Raw genomic sequence first — 20432 nt, 5'->3', positions numbered from 1 at the left:
GAGAGAATCAAAATTTTAAAAGGTATTGTCTTCTGAAGATGATAGCCACAGCTCATCGGAAATTGCAAGTTGCTGGTGCCATCTGCAGCTTCTCCCATGCCTTTAACATGAGGGGTCCTGCATTTGGTCAATTGCGCCGAGAATAATACACCATTGCCCACCCTTGCAAGCAGTTACAGAGATATATGGTGCACCCATAAGAAGAAGAAACATCACAAACCAAAAACCATTAACTGATGTGAAGAAGAAAAATCATGAAACAACAAATTGGCTTGAATCCGAATCGCTTTAATGCTCATTATTTCCTGTATGATGTTTTGGGAGTGGAGGCCAATGCCTCACAGATTCTAAATCAAGTTTTGTTTTGAATATCTGTGTTGATTTGAACGAGAAATAGATAAATTTTTTCAAGATTTTTTTTTTCTTTTTTAAGTTACTTGATTTGAGGTTGCAAGAGAAAGGGTTTGAAGCACAGATTGTTGGCCAGGTGGTGATGATATAGGTATTGGCGACGGAAAAGGTCCTTTTTCTTCTCAGTTCTCCCTATCATGTAGGAACGAGCAAAATAACCGAATTATCCAGAATATCAGTAAAAACCAACCTAACATTAAACGAAAAAAACAAGTTCAGAAATCAAAATCTACACCAACAATGAGCATTGAGTGAGAGAGTGGCGGCAGAATATGAAGGCGAAATGCATTAGCAGTATTTCTTTTACTTTTACCTTAGTCTACTCTTGTGTGATGATAATTGGTGCCTGTTAGTAAAAAGACCAGTAGTTTACAATGATTATATAAAAGATCTCCAGTAGTCTCACGGATACAAACTTAAGAAGACATGCTTTAAAAAGCAATGCATGTCGACTGCTTAATCTGGCATAGGATGGTGCGAGGTCAAGTGTGAAACAATATGTCGTGGTCTTGCCAGGTGTGTTATGGTAGAAGCATTACTCTGTGTTACCTGATTCCATTGTCTGGACTGGTGGAGCTGTGACCACCGCCAGTTTAAGATCAGGGGAATTGGAGTCACCGGACCTTTCACGGATCTCCCTGTATTCTTGGCAATTAGCACACAGATGGCAGAAAAAGTGTGTCACTAAGTCACCACATGGCGCTTCCTGCATAAGAAATCAACAAAAATTACACAATTACCTTCATTTAGGAACAGCTTTTTCTTTTTCTACAAGGAACTTTAAGCCTAAACAAGCAGCTCCAAATATCTCGTGTAGTCTATCATGTATGAAAGAAAACCTAAAGCAAAGCAGCTTTGAAAATTCAACGCCTTGATTTATCTCTGTGCTCTAAGCTCCCAGCAATCTTTGTTTCAACGATTTGTTAAACTCCTACTTGGAGGAAATCCATCAAACATATCCTTAATCCCATGTCTTATGCTACCAAAGGTATAAAATCTATACACCACCGAAAGAAACCTAACATCGACATCAATGTCCTACACTAACTACTCAAGCCTGTACATCAAAGGAACATTTGCAGGTGTATTTATCTAGCATCCACAAACAACCTCCACAGCATTAAGGAAAATAGATTGAAGATTTTATTGATAAAATCACAATTTTGAACTAGCAATACCTGCAAATTATACTTTTCCCTAAGCACCCTGCGGTAACCACAAGCATAGCATGCAACAAAGCATCCAGGTAACCCCAGCAAAATGCCATCAGTCATACAGCAGCAGACGGTGTTGACAAGAGCCCACAAAATAAAATGGGTTGCACACGATCCTATCAAAGTCCCAGAACCCAAAAATTCTGCATTCTTACCAAACAAATAGCAAGGACAAAAAAGACCAATACAACCTGTACACACCAAAAACAGCATTGTATTAAAATTTTTCTTTTTAGGCAACAAAAGATTCATGTTGTTCAATAAGTTCCCAAAAAAAAGGACTTTCAATACATTCCATGCAAATCTACAGGCATGTACGTGCAAGTGTTTCTTAAAGGTACGATATTGATCACCCAAAGTCTAGATCTTATCAGTCATGCATTTTATATCCAACAAACCCACCATGAGTGAAATGTCCGACACTGAATACATCCATATCATAATAACACTGCTACCCACTCCCCAGCAGTTTTCCTTAAGCTAGATTTCATTATCACAACCATGCCCTAGTACACAAAAAATGTTCTTCTTACCCAAATATGCAACATCCTAGATTCATGTTAGAAGCAACTGCAAACAAAGAGGAATAGCAAAGAAATGAATTACCACTTTTTAGATGCTGTAATTATTCAATTCATACATCACATCAATGACCAATACCAACTACCATCCATTCCGCAGGTTTGTGACTAATAGATACATTTGTCAAACACCAGTGCAGCTTAAAAAAGATCACTAATTGAAGGCTTAATGGTATGTTTAACACATTTACATATAAGAATTGTATGCGATAGTTCATTCAAGAGGCAGTCTGCTATAAGTAATATACTAGCAATAACATAAACACTAAATGGAAAGGATCACACAGATAAATTTTTTTCCTGATATTCCTAATTAGGAAACCTCTACCCAAAGAACAAGGTGTTTTTCAAATAAGCTAACTCATTGGGACTCTATGATTAGTCAGAAAAAGGCATGTTAGCTACTTTTAGGCCCCGTTTGGGAACGAGGGTGCAACCGCAGCTGCGGCTCGTTCCCAAACGTGGCCTCGGTCAAGTTTAAATTCCGGTTCTACAAAATCTAGAAAACAAATCCCCTTCCTAAAACGGCGCAATCCAAAACCTTTACTTAAAGAATCAAATCATTCCTTTCTTGGAGCCACAACAATGCCGGAAACTAAAGATAAACAATAGAAAACCCAACATTTTTATTCATTCAACTCATTAGGCACCTTCAAATTAATTTTCCTTCTGATGATAAATCAAGGTCACAAAGCAGAAAAAGTAAGCGTACAGCTCTGCATATCATCGCAACAAGCACAGATCCCAGACGACCATTGCGCCGGTCCATCACCTACAACACTTGCAGCTCCAGAACGCTCTTCATTTCGTGGAACACTCTCCGTTTCCAAATCCGATTGGTTCAACGGAATATACCGCGGCGGCACATAACTGCTTTCACCCTTCATCTTTCATAGAACATAATAATCCTCTTGTCTCCCAATCAAGTCTCTCTTCTACCTCCCAAGCCCTAGCCTTCCAGAAACACCAACGATAAGGAGATCAAATCAGATCAAAGCAAAGCAAAGCAACATGAAATTATCAAATATACAGACCTTATTGAGCTCTTGTTGCAGAGTTAAACGAGGACGTTTTTTCTATCCCTGTCTGTGTGTTTCTTCCTCGTTGAGAACGTCGAGGAGAGAAAAGAAGCTTTCGGCTCTTAGCTTTTTGTTGAAGAAGGGTCACGATGGGCTTGATTCTTATTGGTCCTTGGACTGATAAGCTGTAAGGCTTAGGCCTGTTATATGACAGGGGGAGAAGTCTAGTGGATTGGGCCCAAAATGGACCTTCAAATTAATGGGTTAATATCAATTTCGCCGTAAATAATTTTTTTGTGTTAATTGGGAACTTTTTTGATATTCTTTAAAACAAATACATTCAGTTACTTACAAAAAAACGTTGTTTCCTTAAAAAAGTAAAATTTCGCTATAAAATATGAATAAAAACTCCGTTTTTTTAAAATATTTAATATAAAATTATTATATTTTATCACACAAGATGAAATGATTTATTTATATGAATATATCATAAAATACAGTAAAAGAAAAACAAAACATTCCAAATTATATATTTAAACCCGGCCCAACTCGTGAAGACACGTTTAATTGATCTCTGTATTTTTATTTTAATCATTTATTCTTCTGATCCTAGAAACTCTCTAATAAAGTTATGCAATGAGATTAATTATGAGAATTTGATTGTGGATATTTCAAGTGATCAAATTTTAAAATAAAAATGGATTATTAATCTGATTTATACCGAATTTAGGATATGCTTTAGGCAAGAATTCTTCATGAGGTTTTGCTGTGCAAATCTCAAATAGTCATGAGGTGAAAGCTATGTTCAACAAGGGGTGTAGCGTGGTGGCTTTCTTGAGTTCGAGTCAGGCGTGCACTTCTTGTAAGAGCCTGGGACAGCCGGGGTTTTACTCGCTTATCTGGACCCACAAAGTGCGCTTTTCGGAGGGTGTAGTTTCCTCGAATCCAAAAAAAAAAAAATATATGTAACATCAAGGCATATGCTTAGAGAGATGGGCGTAAGCGCACCATATTCCTTGAGGTTGCGAAATGCTTGCCCCAGCAGCAATTTGTTTCTCAAAGACAGAGTTGCAAAATGCTTCACTTTGCTATTATTCTCTTCTTGAAATTGCACCTCTACAACTTGCCTGGTCCATCACCATAACATGTGTAAGCACACAAATGTCAAAATCAATCAAAGCTAACTCAAGTCTTAGGTTTGTTTGTTGCGGGTTTAAAAAAATCAGGTTCGAGGAAAATAGTTTTAGTTGTTAGTTTTTTTATTTTAAATAGATTTTAAAAAATATATATTTAGTTAAAACTATTGTGAAATGAATTTTTGTGCGTAAAATGGATAAAAATACAAGTGTTCATTAATAAAAAGCTGAATATTTTAGTTTCTATAAAAACAAGGTTTGAAACGCAATTATTTATGAGCTCGGTAAAAAAGATAGAAATTATTTGACTAACCAAATAATTTTTTTTTATTGAAAAAAAAACAAAAACTCTTATAATACCAAATAGTCTTTTAGCTTGATAGGGATTGTGATAGAACTTATTTTTTAAAATGTTTTTTATTTTAAAATATTTTAAAATAATATATATATTTTTTTGACATCAGCATGTCAAAACATTAAAAACACAAGAAAAAATATTAATTTAAAACTAAAAAAATTAAAAATTTTCAAAAAATATGATTCAACCATAAAAAAAAAAAAAAGCTAAAAAAGCTAGCAAGTGTCTTTATTGCATTCACTAATATTGTAGTTTTTACGGTAAATGGTGATTGATAATTAAAAAAAAATTGCTGCTATTATCTATTTATTAATTAAGATTGAATTTGGTTAGTGTGATGTGACAGAATAAATATATTTGTTCGAATAAATATAAATGAGGATATAAAATAAATGTTTTCGAAACAATTTCATAATGAATTTTCTTACTTTCAAAACATAATATATACGTATAAAAAAAACATTATCTAAGAATATCCGTTAACTTGAATTTTCTTAATAATTATCTCCCTTTTTTTTAATAATACAACATGATCGATTGATGCAGTTGGGCATATATATATAATTATTAATATATGCTTGCTTTTCTCCATTTGTTATTGAAACATGGAAATGAAGGGTAAGTTCTCTGTGGGATAATTTAAAGGCAAGTCTAGAGAATTTGCTACGACTGCATATATTTTCCAATTCTCTGTTCTGAAGTTGTGTGTAAAAGCAAGGATTTTTTCTGGAAAGAATAATCAGGCAGAGAACATATTCTGATGGACAGCAATTTCAACACATTGGCCCATTTCAGTATTCTTCTCCTCCAAACACAAATAAATTCATTTCTATTAGATTTCTCAATGGGATAGGAATTTCGTACTCCAAAGAGATGGAAATTGTTAGGTTGGAAATGCACCAGATGTTTGGCAAATTAGGCTGATTCTGGCTCTGCACCAGAAAAAAAAAAAAAATTATCATCAGACATCTTGTTCTTCGACTAGATGTCATTGTGAGAAGAAAGAAACGATTAGTGTCTTGAGTTAGATCCTCTTAGCATTCTTGTTTGTTTTGGCATGATATTGATTCGATAAAACTCAATTAATCTAAGTAGATGTTTAGTAACTTGATCGATGCAGTTTCAAAGAATTTTTAAAAATAAAACTACGTGGCTTGATCTAATAACTTGATTAACTACATCATTTTTCAAGTTAATTTCCAGAATTATGATTAGAATTGCAGCCATTCTACGGTACCAAGCAATGAAATTCTCTCCACCCATACATGGTTATTAACAGCCATTGAATTTGATCTATGCCTGACACAAATCTAATGCTATCTGTAATCCCGTACGAATACATATTCTTTAAAGCAGAAAAAGGCTCAAAGCTTTGAGAGAAATAACTCAAATAAAAAGAAATCATCTGCCCACTTGTGATCATGACACATGCCATCTACGGTTGAAGAATGCCATCTGCCTACACAAAACCAAGTGGCTTCCCAGGAGAAGAGAAGTGATAAATGCTAACATATGTAGAGGAGGAGAAACATTCTTAGCTTCTTCTGTAGAGCTTCAAACGCACGCCCATCATGTTTCAATGGCGATTTGGGAGGTCGAAATTATCCAACGCCCTGTCTGTAAGTGCTCTAGTCTCATCAAGCTTTTCTCTGCTACTGCTCTCATGTATGGTATCCAACTATCCATGCTTTCATTTCCACTCGTTTGATAGATTGTGGAGCTCTTGGTACATATGGATTGTGAAGGATGTGAAAAGAGAATACGAAGAGCAATCTCGAAAATCGAAGGCAAGTGTTTGTAGCTTTTTTTAGAATTTATCTTGTTTAATCTTTGCATTTTTGCATCTTAGTTTCAATTCTCAAAGCATGGACTAAGTTTTTAACTCTCTTGGCTTGGCTTCTCAGAATGACACTAACTTAGCTTTACTATTACTTTACTCCATTTGATCCAGTCAACTTCCATTGTTTTATTTAAAAAAACTTAGCTCAGCTGTCTCTGGATTGACCAGGTCTCGGTTCGACTTTGCGAGCCGGGTTGGTTTTAATAGCAATGCTCTAGTCAGTTCGATTTGGTTTTGATCAAAATTGCAGCAAAGTATGTATATTGAGTCCTTAACAGATGATATAAATTGTCAATGTTCTTCTTCTTCTTGTTTTTTTTTTTTTTTTTTTTACTCTGCATCATGCAGGTGTTGATAGCTTGGAAATAGACATGGACAAGCAAAAGGTGACTGTAAAAGGGTATGTCGACCAGAGGAAGGTCCTGAAGGTAGTGAGAAGAACAGGAAGAAGAGCAGAGTTTTGGCCATTTCCATATGACAGTGAATATTATCCATATGCATCCCAATACTTGGATGAAACTACCTACACGACATCGTATAATTATTACAGACATGGGTTCAATGAAAGTGTTCATGGATACTTCCCAGACCAAGCTTACTGCACCGTCCCTGATGACACAGTCCATCTTTTCAGTGACGACAATGTCCATGCATATTGTAGTATTATGTAAAGTGTCTTAATCACCTTGCTCTAATTAAATCACACTTAAATGTGAAGTACTTGAGCTTTTACAAACATACTTATAAAAAAGTGATCCGGGATTGAGCAGGATAAGGATCAAGAAGATCCATCCAGGTTGATTTTTTGATATATTTTTTTTATATATAAACAAGATCAAAACAATATTATTTTGATAAAAAAAAAAAAAGTTAATAGATTAAGGATTGAGTTTTAACCGGATATTTTACTAAATTAAATTGAATGAATACCTTAATCTATTATTTTTTTCGTTCTGAACTAGTTGAAGCCCCAGGCTAGCTTGGTATCAAGTTTATAATAATATATAGAAATAGTTTATCATATTAGTTTAACTTAATTATTTAGATGCAAGTTACTTTCTTGATTTATTCATTTATTTTTATTTGTATATTTATTTATTTATTGGGTGGGATCAACCATGTTTAGCTTAGCATAAAAGATTGACCTAAAAAATTCATGATTTGAAATTTTGTCTAAGTTGGGTTTCAATCTAAACTAGAAAAATATTAAATCGATTAAACTTAATTGGCGACTTGAAGTTTTATATACCTCTTGATCATAATTGTTGAACTCGGCACAATTCAATGAATTGACCCGAGAAGTCTCGGATTTAGAGCTCGATCTAGATGGAAGTTTTTAATTTTTAACCAATATAAATATTGATTTAATAAAATTTAGTTGATTTATTCAAGTTTTTAAAAAATAGGGGCAAAAACTAATAAATCAGCACAAAGAAAATAAAAAGGAATGAAAATCATGGTTTTAATAAATAAAAATATTTGACCTTGTTTGACTTGGTGATTCATAAATAAACTCGGTAATTCAATGATCTAAACCTTTTTCCGACTCAGTTCTCAGAACTATGTTCCTAACCATTGGACAACATAAAAAGTTGTTTTAAATCAATAATCAGTAAGGGATCAACTTGTAATTTACAAGACTATAAGGACCAAATTACAGCTACGTCAAAAACAAAAACTAACTCCACAAGAACGGAAGATCTTGCCGAAGAAGAGGACACAAAAATGCCACGACTGTCTGCGACAATCTCTTTCTCTCCTCTTCTTTAATTCTCAAAAAAACCAACAACCTCAAGAAAATCCAGAAGCAAATTCAAGCATGGATTACTACAAGGTGTTAGGTATAAACAGAACCGCAACAAAAGAAGAAATAAAAGAAGCATATCGAAGATTAGCGTTAGAACTCCACCCAGACAAACACGCACGATCATCAAATCCTGTAAGAGAGAAAGCCACCCTTAAATTCAAACAAGTCTCTGAAGCTTACGAAATTCTTAGAAACGATAAAAAACGTGCTGATTACAACTTTCGGTCCTCTTATTCTTCTTCTAATAATCACACGGGAAGGAATTTTTATAGTAATAAAAGTTATTATAATCGTGGGGGCTATGGATATTATCATAATTATGATAATAATGATTATGATTCGAGGTTTTATAGGTATAGAAATTCTGGGTGGAGCTCAAAATTGGAGAATTTGATGAAGTTCATGACCACTCGCGCGTTTCTTCTCAATGCAGCTTTTGCCTGGTATGTTTGTTTTGATGTTGTTTCTGTATTTCTGGAGTGATTTTGTTTTTTTGTTTTAGAGTTTTTTTTCGTGGGTTTTTTATTTTTATTTTCTGTGCTTGTTATTGTTTTTTTGGTTCAAAGTTGGGATCTTTTGATTGGCTGTGATGCTTATCGAACTGGGTTGGAAGTAAAATCTGGACTAGAAAGTTTGAGTTTAGGGCATGCTAGGGTTTTATATCTTGTACTTGGTCAATTATGATGCATTTGTACTTGTTTGATCAGTCTGTATCTGCATTTTTATGTAGAGATTAAGGTGGTATTTTTTTTGTTCTTTTTTGCAGTGCCTTACTTGGTGGGTCCGTGGTGGTGGATATGGGAAAGGAAGCACTGTGGAATATGCACAATTCAGGGGTATGCTATTGCTTCTTGTTATGGTGTTAATCATATTGGCGTGTTTTCAGTTGCTGTTATTGATTGATCATGTAGAGAATTCAAGGCTGATCCCATCGATTTCTTGTTACTTTCTCCAGTGCCTTTCATATACTAGCTTCGGTTTTACTTTATGACAAGGTATTCCATGTACTAACTGCTTTTAACAGGCCGTTGCTAGGATTTATCTAGCGGTTATGACAACGGTTTCCCATCAAAATGTGGAATTAAATGGCCTTAGTTATAAACAATCTACATGTTGATTTGAACCAATGCTTCCAAAATAATGTAATTTGACATGCTCCTATAGCAAATCACATGTAACTGAAGTTTGGAAACCCTATTCAGGCAGGGGCCTAGTAGCTTCAAAATGCTGTTCTCAATATGCATTCCGGAAGTTAAATATAGTAGTGAGATTGGCTTTGTTGTAGTATGACAGAAAGACTGGAAGCATACCAATTTTCATGTTTTGTGTGAGACAGCAAAGTTTTCGATTGTAATGTATTTCTGTGGTCTGGTCACAGAGAAAAGAATCTGTTACATAAATAGTTGATAAAAGAGCCAAAGAAGCCATGAGACCTTTTGTATATATCCAACTATGTATAGCTGTTGAAATATATCAAAAACTGTTTGAATTTGCGTGCAGAAATCATTTGAGGATGCCATGGAATCTATCAAGAAAGCCAGAGCACATAGAGATGAGGATGAGGATGACGCTTGATAGCCAAGAGGACCGACCATATTCTTTGATTTCTACTAATGAAACCAGAAGCTTTTCTTGCATGATTGGAGAACCATGTACTAGAGCATGGGATTCGAAGACTTTTCTTCAACCATAATATATCTCCAGACTTTAGTGAATATCACATTTTTTTCATCATTGAAACATCCATAGATCTTCTATTGGCCCTTATTCTGTACAGGAGATGCTTCAAATACATCCCAGGGGATTTTGTAAATACCCCTTACCAGATCAGGATTTGTAAACAGAGTTGTACTTGTGTGACTGGTATCCAGCCCTCGATGTTATATATGCTTTAAATAATTCTCATTGTTTTGGTTCTTCACCACTGTATTTGACAAGGGTTGGTTTGAAACTTTGAAAGCCATAGATTTATCTATCCTTGAGTTATTTTTGCAGTCAGACAATTACAAACTACCAAAAACATCAATACTTACTGTTAGACAAACATCCACACTTTCTTATTCAACATTGCAATAGTTTTGACTCACAAATGTACATGTCCGCTGCGCACAAACCTGAGCACAAATCACAGAAATGGCTCAGAGTACTTTGTTTTTCTTTCTTTAATGAAGATACATAGTTCATTAAATCAAAGCACCTTCAACTCAGATGTCTCTAATTTATTAAAGTATGGTGAAACACTCGGAGAACTCTGGGTTGTACAAATGCTTAATGGGAGGCTCTTCCGGTGATCCATTCCGTTGAGCTCTGAAGCATAGAAGATGATGTCCAATCATCAACCACTCGGATAATCTTTTTCTCATTTAAAGTTTTGTTTCATGAGGTCTCATGGTACATCAATTACTCAAACTGTTTACTGCTGCCAACCATATTGTTGGTTTCGGTTTCCACCCATCATGTTCGAACCACGACCAGCACCAGAACCACCATAAGGTGGACCACCTTGAGGATAATTTGGACCACCAACTCCATAGCCACTACCCCCTCCACTCCCATGTGGAGGTGCACCAGGCATGCTACTTGAGCCATATGGTGGAGCTCGCCCCTGTGGAGGATATGGCCCACTACCATAACCACCACTACCTTGACCACCACGATTAGGGTGGTTGTATCCCCCACTTGTTCCACTTGGGGGATATCTGCCTGGTCCACCAGCAGGTCCTCGAGGCTTCCCATAATGGTGGCTAGGCCCTGCAGCAACCGGGGGCTGAGAACTATGCAAGGGCTGATTAGGGCCTGAACGCATTTGCGGATGTGCCTGCCCAGACTGTTGAGTGGGGGGAAGCCGACCATGCTGCTGCTGGTGCTGCAGTTTCTGACGCTTAGCATTTTCTTCATGCTGCCTTTGTTGCTGACGTTTTTTCTTAGTCTGAAACTCATGTGATGCTTCATATTTCGGCAAACTGAATCACCAAATGAAAACTTGTCAAGGATATATAAACCAAGGAATAGAGATCTCAAGGAATTAGATCTAAAGGTTACAGAAGTATGAACAAACCTTTTGGGGTTGCAAGGTAATGGATCAGTCCAGAAATACTCAGCATCAAGTGCATCCTTGGCAGATATTCTCTGTCATAACAAGCATAAAAAGCAAGTATAAACAATACAGGACAGCATAGACCAAGGATCAGTTATGGATCAAGGAAAAAATTTTATATGCTGCAAATGAGCAATTGATTTTAAACAATAACAGAAGATTCTAGGGGCTAGTTTGCCCAAATTATGATTAGGATTTTTTGTAGGTTCAAGGACATGGATGTTAAGAATTTCAAGTTAATAATTGTTTGTTTCTTATCGAGTCCGAGAAGGGTCCCTCCAAGTAGGATGTGTGAGCTATCAGGGTGTAGCAAATTCTTCTCCTGGTATTAGCAAGTTAATTATCATATTCATTGAGAAACCCACTAGCAAGTTAATTAAGGACTGTGCCTGATTACTCTAGGTTGAAGGTTTCAAGTTTTAACCCCCAGGGTGTCCTAAGGGGACAATTAATAAGTTGCAAAGCAACACTTAATAAAGACATAAAATGCAAGTGCAGCAAGTTGAATACATGGAATGCAAGTCCAAGAAAGTAAATTCACAAGCTTAACTAATTCAAAAAACTAAATTGCTGTGTTCTACCAAATGTGTACCTTACTTCTGGTTTTAAGGGGTAAAACTCACGACATAAAAGTGACATCACAACAATCTCTTGGCAGAGATAAAAAGGTTTGGGGCAAGTTGATGATACTCAGGGAATTTCACAGCTTTTATCTGCTCAACATTCTACATATGGGTTCCTTAGTTGGGTGAAGCTAAGATCTTAAAAAAAATGTTTGCTTAACTTGATCCAACAGGCTATTTTGGAAAAAGGTTTAAAAAAGTAAATTATGTTTCTGCACTAACATTGGGGAATTTCAATCTATTGCACACTGCTCGTGGTGTAACTTCTAAAAAGAAATACACTCCAAACTGATTTTCACATTATCAAAGCACTTAATTCACAAAAAAATTGACATAATCAGACTCGAGTTATGACAAGTAAACAAAAAACATAAAGGGAAGAGAGCATATCCAATAAGAGGATACCTCAGAGGGATCAAGAGTCAGCATTCTCTCCAATAACTCCAAAGCATTACGGTCAAAACTATAACGGAAAAACACAACACCAAAAAACAGAGAAAAGGTTAGGGGACAGTAGTTATCAAAGCCCAAATTTATGTCATACTGAGAAAACATTGTAGCATCTACAAATACAAGTTTGTGCTTACTGTCTGAAAACCTCTCTTAGACGCCTCTTCATTGGCCTTGTTGGCTTGAGATTGTTGTACCAAGGAATCTTGGAAACTCCAGGCCAATTAAACTCATCAGGGGCTCCACATAGCTCAAAAATCTTATTTAGTTGTTCTGGCTGCAACAATAACAGAGAAATACTCATGAAATTGGTTTCAAGCAAGCAATTTTTTTGATATGATGATCAACTAAATAGCAATCAGAAGCACATTCCTTTCATTAGATTATTCATCATCTTGATGGCGTTTATCAAAGAAGTTCCAAATTAGAGAACTTCCAAAGCAAACTTAATTTCTATTCTTTTAAGGAAACCCAATAAGTTGTGGAAATCCCAATAAATGATGGCAGGAAACTCTTGAATGACTTTGATCTCAAGGATGGACATGTTAAGAATTCAAACCAAAGGTGGCTCCAGAAAGTTGCGAGTATGTCCATATTGCAATGGGTCAGCATATAATCATATGATTAACCTGTTAAGTCCACAGAAACTATGGCCAGTATACCCCCCTCTCCTTTTTTCCAATAGCTATTAAAAGGAAGAAGCTACATATATACAACACATGGAGGACAGGAAGTCCTTCATGAATAGAGGAACAAAAACAATTAATGATGGCAAGGTTACTTACTTCATCTTTTCCAGGGAAAATTGGTTTCCCATGGAGAAGTTCGGCAAAAATACAACCAACAGACCACATGTCAACAGCTGGACCATACTTTGTTGTCCCGAGCAGCAACTCTGGGGGTCTGTGCAAAATGAAAATAACTGGTTTTCATTTAAATTATCTTTTATCATTCTCCCCTTGTTAGGTGGAAAGCCACGGTTCATGGTCTTAGAGTAAAAATGATGTACCAAAGCTCTCCATTAAAGGGGCCACAATTATCACCTGTACCATAAAGTAATAACACGATTTGTAAGATTTGCATTGTGATCATTTGAGAATGACCGAGCAAGCCCAAAATCTGCCAGCTTCAAATTACCCTCATTGTCTATGAGCAGATTAGAACCTGCAGCAATGATGCAATTCAGCTAACCAATGCTCCATGAGATGGAAAACAAGATCTAATGGTAAAATACTTTATTCTTAATAACCTTTTATATCACGATGAAGCACTTGATTCACATGACAATAGTGAAGCCCCGTCAAAAGTTGCCTCATGTAGCACTTCAAGAAAAAGAAGTGAGAACCGTGTAGAAGAGGATAAACCAGGAGCCGTGGGAACAATGTCAAGTATCAAATGCTCAGTGATTAGAAATAAAGAGATTCCTTCATTTCTACTTCTAACAATACCTTAATTTGGGGAACTGAAAACCTCATCCCAGGACGATCAGCGAGACCAGTCAAATCATGATCCATGTATTCAAAAACCATGTAGATCCCACCTTTATACTTGTTACCATCTGCAATCGCACGTAACACTGTGGTCATAAATCAATTACCTCCAAATATGACAACCATTAAAAAAAATCCCTTTTATAACCAAATACAATCAAAACACGCACGTGGACATGCACGCGGGCAAGCATGCATCAGCGTGGATATCTCAAACAGAGATCATTTCAAAATTTGGAAGGCTAAATTTACAGAAGCAAAGTAGAGAACTTGCCTGGTCTCCCCTGCTCATCCCTCTCCGGACCTGGAAAAAACAATCACAAGCATTTCAGTTATCAAACACGTAAAAATACCTATATTATTTCTATAAATAAGAAAACATGGCAAGCACAATTGAATAAGAATATTTCAACTTTCAACCTGGAGAAGTCACAATCTCTTTCAAGTTAATCACATTCTCATGATGTAATTTCTTTAAAATCTTGATCTCCCTTATTGCTGTTATAGGAAACTACACAAGAACACAACCTTTATTTTAGCAACCAAACACATTTAAAACAAAAACAAAGTAACATAAACAAGAGTGTGAAACAAAAAAAAAACAGAAAGTTACCCCTTCTCTCTCATTGTCCATTCTTATTTTCTTCAGAGCAACAATTTCACCTGTCTTTATTTCTCTTGCCATGTACACTTGCCTACATACAATAAATAAATAAAAACCCAATTGTAAGCAAGTTTTGATCTTTCCTTGACAGAAATTAGTAAGGAAAAAAACCCATAATTAATCATAAAAAAAGCTAAAAAATCAACAGGAAAGCTTAAAAAACACAGAGACAAAGAGAAATCAGTGAAAACTGACTGACTGACCCATAAGTGCCTTCACCAATTTGTTCTAATTTTTCAAAACAATCAACACTTCTAGATCCCCATGATGGTGATTCGTTTAAATTCAGCTGCCCAGGAGCTGCTATTGCCATCCTTCTTCTTCTCTCTTGTTTTTTTTTTTTTTCTCACTTTGTATTCTCGCTTGCTGACTGCTGTAACCAATTAAGCCCACAAACAAACTCAACTCAACGAATGACAATCCGCCGTCGCCGGAGGTGGTTGCGGCGTTCGCTGTCGTGAGAGAATTGAAGATTCGTTGACGAAGAAACAGAGACTCTCCTCTTTATGGATTTTTTTTTTTTGGCTTGTAAGAGGAAGGTAATAGAAACGATGCCTCTCAAAAAGGAAACACGGAAAAGAAATTGCCGGATTTTGCAAGGAAAAAGCGTTTGGGCCTGTTGGGTTTATGTTAAGTGAACCAAATTGAAAATTGTGGCCCTTGTAGTGTAGCATAGAGTGCATTTTGACCCATAAAGTTTGAGAAATATTCCACTTTGGGCTTGCTGTCCTATTCAGCAGGCTAACCCTAGTCTACCCTGAAAAGCAACAGCCTAAACACTCTAAATCTAGGTTCGGTGTCCTAAAAAACCCAACTTTATCTACTTTATTGGTTAAAAATATTCGACTTTTTTTAAAAAAATAAAATAATATTATTTTAATTTTTAAAAAAAATTTAATTAACTCAAATTAATACTTTCAATTTATTACCTAGATTTTATCCTTCATTAACCACCCTATCAAGTTTAATATAAATGCTTTATTCATCTTACTCCTGTCAACTTAGAGTTCTCAAAAGATTTCAATATGGCAATTGCTTGTTTATAAATTGGTAGTGAAAATCAACATAATGGTGATTTTTTTTTTCCTGTGTTCGACTTTCATATTACCAAATAATTTTTATTTTGAGACTTTTTAGTGTTAATTTTCTGGGTTTTCACACATTTAATATTTTTTTTTTTACTATGATAAAAAAAAAATATTCCTTGGAATAAGTGAAAAAAAATTAAAGAAAAAATTGTTTTTGAAAAAAATTATATTTTGCTACAATTCATGCAAGTTGCATCGTGTATCAGTTTTTATTAGAAAACATTACTCGTAACTTCTTATAATCCGGTCAAAATTATATTTAATTATCTAGTTTTGAAAAATTATATTTTATATCCTCAATTTTATACACTCGTTAATATTTAACTTAAAAAAAATTAACAAAAACTATCTAATTATTATAATTATTTTTTTATATAAAAATGCTTGTACTGTGTTGAAAAGAATGTAGAAATAGGAAAGAAATAGTTTGAATGCATCCCTTTAAATGTTTGGCTGCATCATACACAGAACAAAAATCTGTCAGTGTGCCTTGGAATGTGTGGCCAGGAACTGAGGAAAGTTTGGATTGTGTTATACCTACCCGTTTTTTTATCACGGTACTCTACCCATTATATGAAGTCAATAGAGGTATGTCTAATATTGAACTACTTATGGATATGCTATAAAACAGCGATGAAGATGGCCAAAATACCAAAAAGGCCGGAATATCCTGTACATCGCGGCAGAGGAAAAGGGTGTAGGATTCAGGGATGCCTTGCGATTGAATTTTTAGGTCATCTGTAACTAATAAAATGAACACATTGGGTTTTTATGCTCTTTTAATGATGAATCGCAAATTGTTATGGAATCAAACTTTCTTCATCCAAGAAGTGGAAAATCTGTGCTGAGCATGTTACTATAATATTGGCATTGCATATAGAAAATGACCTGGAGTGCAACAAGAACATGCATTTCAAAGGCTTTTTTCGCTTTTTAAGATTGGAAAGCAAATACCATTACTCTCTCATATTCTTAGTTTATTGCCAAGCGAAACTATAAGATACGAAACAGATGATCTGGCCTTCCATTTTGGAGAACTAGAAGACTGCCCGCCATCCTTTATTATGGATACTACATGTCAATTGAGGGAGTTTTCAATGTCAATCACAAATCGATACTTGACATCTTTCTTGATTAGCCTCTCAAGAGCTTCATTTGCATATTGAATTGGAATTACTTCTACTTCGGGGTAGATTTTGTGGGCACCGCAAAAGTCCAGCATTTCTTGAGTTTGCTTGGTACCGCCTGTTGCACTTCCGGTAAGGGTTCTCATACCTGTGACAGTCAGACAATTCAATACCAGCTTAATGAAATGTGTACTGATGGGATCTTGATGAAGCTTTTCTTGCCTTCCTTACTCTCATTTAAATCACATTACCGAAAATAAGGTTCAGAGGAGCGAGCTTGATTTCACTTGGAGCTCCCACCAAAACTAGGATTCCAGCTGTCTTCAAAATTGACATGTATGGGTCAAATGGATGATCCCCTGAGGCTGTATCGATGATGAAGTCCAAGGATTTGTCTAGTGCCTGAATACACCACAAAAACTAACCTAGTAAATGTCTTGTCTCGATCCTTGAACCCCCGAAAATTCATTGAGCTTCTTTACCTTCATCTGTTCTTTGTCAGATGAGACCACGAAGTTGTCTGCCCCAAGCAAATTCAAGGCTTCTTCCTTTTTGCTCATGCTTGTGCTGAAAACTGTGACATTAAGCCCAAAAGCCTTTCCAAACTTCACAGCCAAGTGGCCAAGACCACCTAGTCCAATCACCCCTAGAGATTTTCCAGGTTGGTTCATCTTATGTCGAATCATAGGAGCGTAGACTGTTATCCCAGCACACAGCAAAGGTGCTGCTAAGGATAATGGGTAATCCTCAGGTATTTTGTAGCAGTATCTGTTGCTCAACAAGAAAGTTATTATATTTATTTTTAACACCAGAAACTTGCTCAGGGGCCTTGATTCAAGTTATGTTAGAGAATAATATGAATCATATTCTGGAATTTTATCTAAAAGTTTAAGTTATTGGGTTGAGATAGTTTTTTGATATGGTATCAGAGTCTTGATGACCAAGCGGTTACAAGTTCAAATCTCATTGTCCCTATTTATTTGATAAAAAAAATTAAACACAAGGTAATGCGGGTTTGTGCAAGTTTCAAGCTCAAAGAGCTTTTACTTAAGAAGATGTGTTAGAGAATAATATAAATCATATCATGGAACCTTACTTAAAAATTTAAGCTAATAGATTGAGATGTTTTCTTGGCAAGTTACACATACCTTTTATGAACAACAATGAAACTGGAGTATCCTCCTTTTGTCACGGTGCCATCCTCATCTAACCCATTAAAGGTGAAAACTACTCCATTAGAACAATGAATTTCAAGATCATCGTTGCAATACTCACAATCCTTGCACGAGTTGACATATGCTCCTACCCCAACATGGTCTCCAACTTTGAAGCTTTGAACTTCAGATCCAACTTCTTGTACAATTCCAACAATCTCATGGCTATGCAAAACAAAAACATGATAACGACATTGATACAAGGTACCTATGAGCAGTTTTTTTTGTTTTTTTTTATGACAAATGGGACAGATCTTTCCTGATGATGACATACCCGGGCACTACAGGATATATTGCCTTTCCAAATGTCCCGCTGGTATAAGCTACATCAGCGTAACAAATCCCACAGTGTGTTATTTTCAGTGAGACGTCATCTTTCCCAACAGCCCTGCAGGACTCTCCAAGAATTTATTAGTTGTTGAATATTTCAAAATTTAATTTGGAATATAGTAATTGTCATCTTGACACAAACGGAAACAATATAAGAAGTATAGCAGGCACAAAAAGAGAGAATCCTGCCGAAAACTCTAATTCCACTTATTAAAGCTCTTCTTGTCGCTCATATACTAGGAAAAACATCGTGAACAAAGGCTGTAAAAATTCTAAATTAATTAGGAAAATATGAGAAATCTTAAACCCTAACTTCTAGGCCTAAAAACCAGACCCTAGGGGGGATAGAGACTCTAGAATCTCCTAGCTTGATACCTGTTACCATTAGGCTGCAAGTTCAACTAAAATCTCTTGCATAACATTTAAATTGATAACAAGCTCTGACAAAACCATCAAAAATAATATTGAAAGACACTGTATACAATCCTAGTGGTTGATTTTGACTTTGAAAATAAATTGCCTGAGCAATGCTCCTCGGCCATGCAGTTTGGTGCTTGAACTCCAGTCACTCAGTTCAAGCTTAGTTGCCTAAGAAAAAACACGGGCTTTCTCTGTTGTATGCATACCTTCTGTTAAATGTATATGGAGATAGAAACCCTGATTTATCTCTAGCAGCCCATGCAAGGCAATTCCCACTGTTGTCTGAAGTCATCTCCAAGTTCTCTGCAAGCAATGCAACAGAGTCGACTTCAACCAAACCTGTAAGCAACAAGGATTTCCAATCTTCATGAATTAGGCAGAGGAATCTTAACACTTCACAGTGAAGAGAATCATTGTCAGAATTTGGAAAATCTTTTATCAGAAAAACAAAGATTAGAGAAAGAAACTAACAGGGAGTCGAGAACTGACCTGCGCGCAGAAGACTAAATATTACAGGTAGAACAGGAAGGGAGGGGCAAGCAATGGAGAGTGCCATCCATATCCCACCGTTATATAGCTAGCGACCGCAAGAGTGAAGTGTATTAAACAAAATATAAATTGTAATTTGAAATTTCATTCAATAATTTAATTTAAATTAAGATGATTTTTTTGATACTTTTTTTTTTTATTATTAACATGGGTATCAGGGCGAGCTTGCGCGCACCCTGACTAATCTCACGGTCCAGTGAACATCCTGCAAGCCCAGTAAGCAGGTTACCGCGGGGATGACAGGTATAATGTATAGGAAGGACCCAATAAAAACAAGAAGAGAATAAACTCTCCAGTTCCATTTCCACTATAACTCAAACCGAAATTCAAAGAAAAAAATTCAGCCAACATTTTTTTTGATACTTGTTTGCATACCAGGTGAAGTCTGACAATAAAAAGAAAAATTCAAAGAGGACCCGATGATGAATTGCAAACGTCATAGCATACTTCAGATTAAGGGAGTAAAATCACACAACAACACGTGGTCCAATCTCTTCCAATTCTTGCATATCATGTATAATTTATATTATTTTTTTTATATTTTTTAAAATAAAAGTCTTAAGCTTGTTAAAACTTGCACACAATCTACTGCTATGTTACACTTAATTTTATTATATATAATGGACAGAATATGTTGTTTTTAAGCTGTAATTATCAATATTTCAGCAAAAAAAAAAAAAAAGAAGAGAGAGATTGATACCAAAAAAAAAGAAAAAATAAATTTAATCTATGAAAAATAGAGATATTAAAAAAACAACTGTTTAGATTAGAAAAAAAACCGAGAAAAATATATAAAAAAATCAATTTAAAAACCAAAAAAATTACTCAATTATGTTTGATTTTAATTTTAAAAAGTTGAACTAATTGAATCTATACAAACTAAATAAATTTTTTAACAGGAAAAAAAATATAAATAGCTTACTTAACCTAAACTTGTGACATGCTTTCACATTTTACAGCCACCCATTCCCTTATCATCTCTTTTGTTTTCCTTTCCTGTTTCAAAAAATACCT

At 35.4% G+C, this 20432-nt stretch overlaps 5 protein-coding genes across 6 annotated transcripts; 2 read left to right on the top strand and 3 right to left on the bottom strand.

Moving 5' to 3' along the window:
• Positions 1–684: 684 nt before the first annotated feature.
• LOC118052947 (protein PLANT CADMIUM RESISTANCE 10) lies at positions 685–3384 on the bottom strand. Of its 2 annotated transcripts, none has more exons than XM_035064049.2 (4): positions 3241–3384; positions 2919–3160; positions 1590–1816; positions 685–1117 (listed from the first exon to the last, which is right to left on the bottom strand). In XM_035064049.2, exons 2-4 carry the CDS (start codon positions 3091–3093, stop codon positions 947–949), a joined length of 573 nt encoding a protein of 190 aa, XP_034919940.1. In that variant the 5' UTR covers positions 3094–3160; positions 3241–3384; the 3' UTR covers positions 685–946. The 2 variants fall into 2 exon arrangements, with proteins under 2 accessions (XP_034919940.1, XP_034919941.1); XM_035064050.2 differs by having other exon boundaries at positions 2919–3155; positions 3241–3375.
• Positions 3385–6109: 2725 nt separating this feature from the next.
• LOC118052946 (heavy metal-associated isoprenylated plant protein 45) lies at positions 6110–7348 on the top strand. The gene is made up of 3 exons (XM_035064048.2): positions 6110–6338; positions 6431–6506; positions 6908–7348. Exons 1-3 carry the CDS (start codon positions 6291–6293, stop codon positions 7228–7230), a joined length of 447 nt encoding a protein of 148 aa, XP_034919939.1. The 5' UTR covers positions 6110–6290; the 3' UTR covers positions 7231–7348.
• An 893-nt stretch (positions 7349–8241) lies between these two features.
• Positions 8242–10287, top strand: LOC118052945 (chaperone protein dnaJ 72). Its single transcript, XM_035064047.2, has 3 exons — positions 8242–8809; positions 9133–9202; positions 9867–10287. Exons 1-3 carry the CDS (start codon positions 8379–8381, stop codon positions 9939–9941), a joined length of 576 nt encoding a protein of 191 aa, XP_034919938.1. The 5' UTR covers positions 8242–8378; the 3' UTR covers positions 9942–10287.
• A 114-nt stretch (positions 10288–10401) lies between these two features.
• LOC118052944 (cyclin-dependent kinase C-2) lies at positions 10402–15300 on the bottom strand. The gene is made up of 12 exons (XM_035064046.2): positions 14894–15300; positions 14640–14721; positions 14447–14537; positions 14301–14330; positions 13985–14094; positions 13786–13858; positions 13580–13700; positions 13322–13439; positions 12674–12813; positions 12492–12549; positions 11425–11495; positions 10402–11329 (listed from the first exon to the last, which is right to left on the bottom strand). Exons 1-12 carry the CDS (start codon positions 15001–15003, stop codon positions 10780–10782), a joined length of 1554 nt encoding a protein of 517 aa, XP_034919937.1. The 5' UTR covers positions 15004–15300; the 3' UTR covers positions 10402–10779.
• Positions 15301–16481: 1181 nt separating this feature from the next.
• Positions 16482–19470, bottom strand: LOC118052943 (probable cinnamyl alcohol dehydrogenase 1). Its single transcript, XM_035064045.2, has 7 exons — positions 19359–19470; positions 19076–19208; positions 18394–18507; positions 18054–18284; positions 17388–17673; positions 17157–17307; positions 16482–17053 (listed from the first exon to the last, which is right to left on the bottom strand). The coding sequence occupies exons 1-7, from the start codon at positions 19423–19425 to the stop codon at positions 16857–16859; spliced, it is 1179 nt and encodes a 392-aa protein (XP_034919936.1). The 5' UTR covers positions 19426–19470; the 3' UTR covers positions 16482–16856.
• Between the last annotated feature and the right edge of the window lie 962 nt (positions 19471–20432).

The sequence above is a fragment of the Populus alba genome, chromosome 6, assembly GCF_005239225.2.
Source record: "Populus alba chromosome 6, ASM523922v2, whole genome shotgun sequence".
Taxonomy (NCBI): domain Eukaryota; kingdom Viridiplantae; phylum Streptophyta; class Magnoliopsida; order Malpighiales; family Salicaceae; genus Populus; species Populus alba.
Note: the sequence above shows the minus strand (reverse complement) of the source record. Positions and strands in the feature narration are given on the sequence as shown.

Excerpts from the sequence above, each read along its gene's own strand:
- LOC118052947 (XM_035064049.2), bottom strand. The coding sequence starts at position 3,093 with ATGAAGGGTGAAAGCAGTTATGTGCCGCCGCGGTATATTCCGTTGAAC. Across the intron at positions 1,817-2,918 it reads TTGCGATGATATGCAGAGCT|GTTGTATTGGTCTTTTTTGT; the intron begins GTACGCTTACTT and ends TGGTGTGTACAG. Across the intron at positions 1,118-1,589 it reads GGGAAAAGTATAATTTGCAG|GAAGCGCCATGTGGTGACTT; the intron begins GTATTGCTAGTT and ends TTTCTTATGCAG.
- LOC118052946 (XM_035064048.2), top strand. The coding sequence starts at position 6,291 with ATGTTTCAATGGCGATTTGGGAGGTCGAAATTATCCAACGCCCTGTCT. Across the intron at positions 6,339-6,430 it reads AATTATCCAACGCCCTGTCT|ATTGTGGAGCTCTTGGTACA; the intron begins GTAAGTGCTCTA and ends CTCGTTTGATAG. Across the intron at positions 6,507-6,907 it reads AGCAATCTCGAAAATCGAAG|GTGTTGATAGCTTGGAAATA; the intron begins GCAAGTGTTTGT and ends TGCATCATGCAG.
- LOC118052945 (XM_035064047.2), top strand. The coding sequence starts at position 8,379 with ATGGATTACTACAAGGTGTTAGGTATAAACAGAACCGCAACAAAAGAA. Across the intron at positions 8,810-9,132 it reads CTCAATGCAGCTTTTGCCTG|TGCCTTACTTGGTGGGTCCG; the intron begins GTATGTTTGTTT and ends TCTTTTTTGCAG. Across the intron at positions 9,203-9,866 it reads GGAATATGCACAATTCAGGG|AAATCATTTGAGGATGCCAT; the intron begins GTATGCTATTGC and ends ATTTGCGTGCAG.
- LOC118052944 (XM_035064046.2), bottom strand. The coding sequence starts at position 15,003 with ATGGCAATAGCAGCTCCTGGGCAGCTGAATTTAAACGAATCACCATCA. Across the intron at positions 13,701-13,785 it reads GCTTCATCGTGATATAAAAG|GTTCTAATCTGCTCATAGAC; the intron begins GTTATTAAGAAT and ends TCATTGCTGCAG. Across the intron at positions 12,550-12,673 it reads CTAAGAGAGGTTTTCAGACA|TTTTGACCGTAATGCTTTGG; the intron begins GTAAGCACAAAC and ends TTTCCGTTATAG.
- LOC118052943 (XM_035064045.2), bottom strand. The coding sequence starts at position 19,425 with ATGGCACTCTCCATTGCTTGCCCCTCCCTTCCTGTTCTACCTGTAATA. Across the intron at positions 18,285-18,393 it reads ATATATCCTGTAGTGCCCGG|CCATGAGATTGTTGGAATTG; the intron begins GTATGTCATCAT and ends TGTTTTGCATAG. Across the intron at positions 17,054-17,156 it reads TCCTCTGAACCTTATTTTCG|GTATGAGAACCCTTACCGGA; the intron begins GTAATGTGATTT and ends TGACTGTCACAG.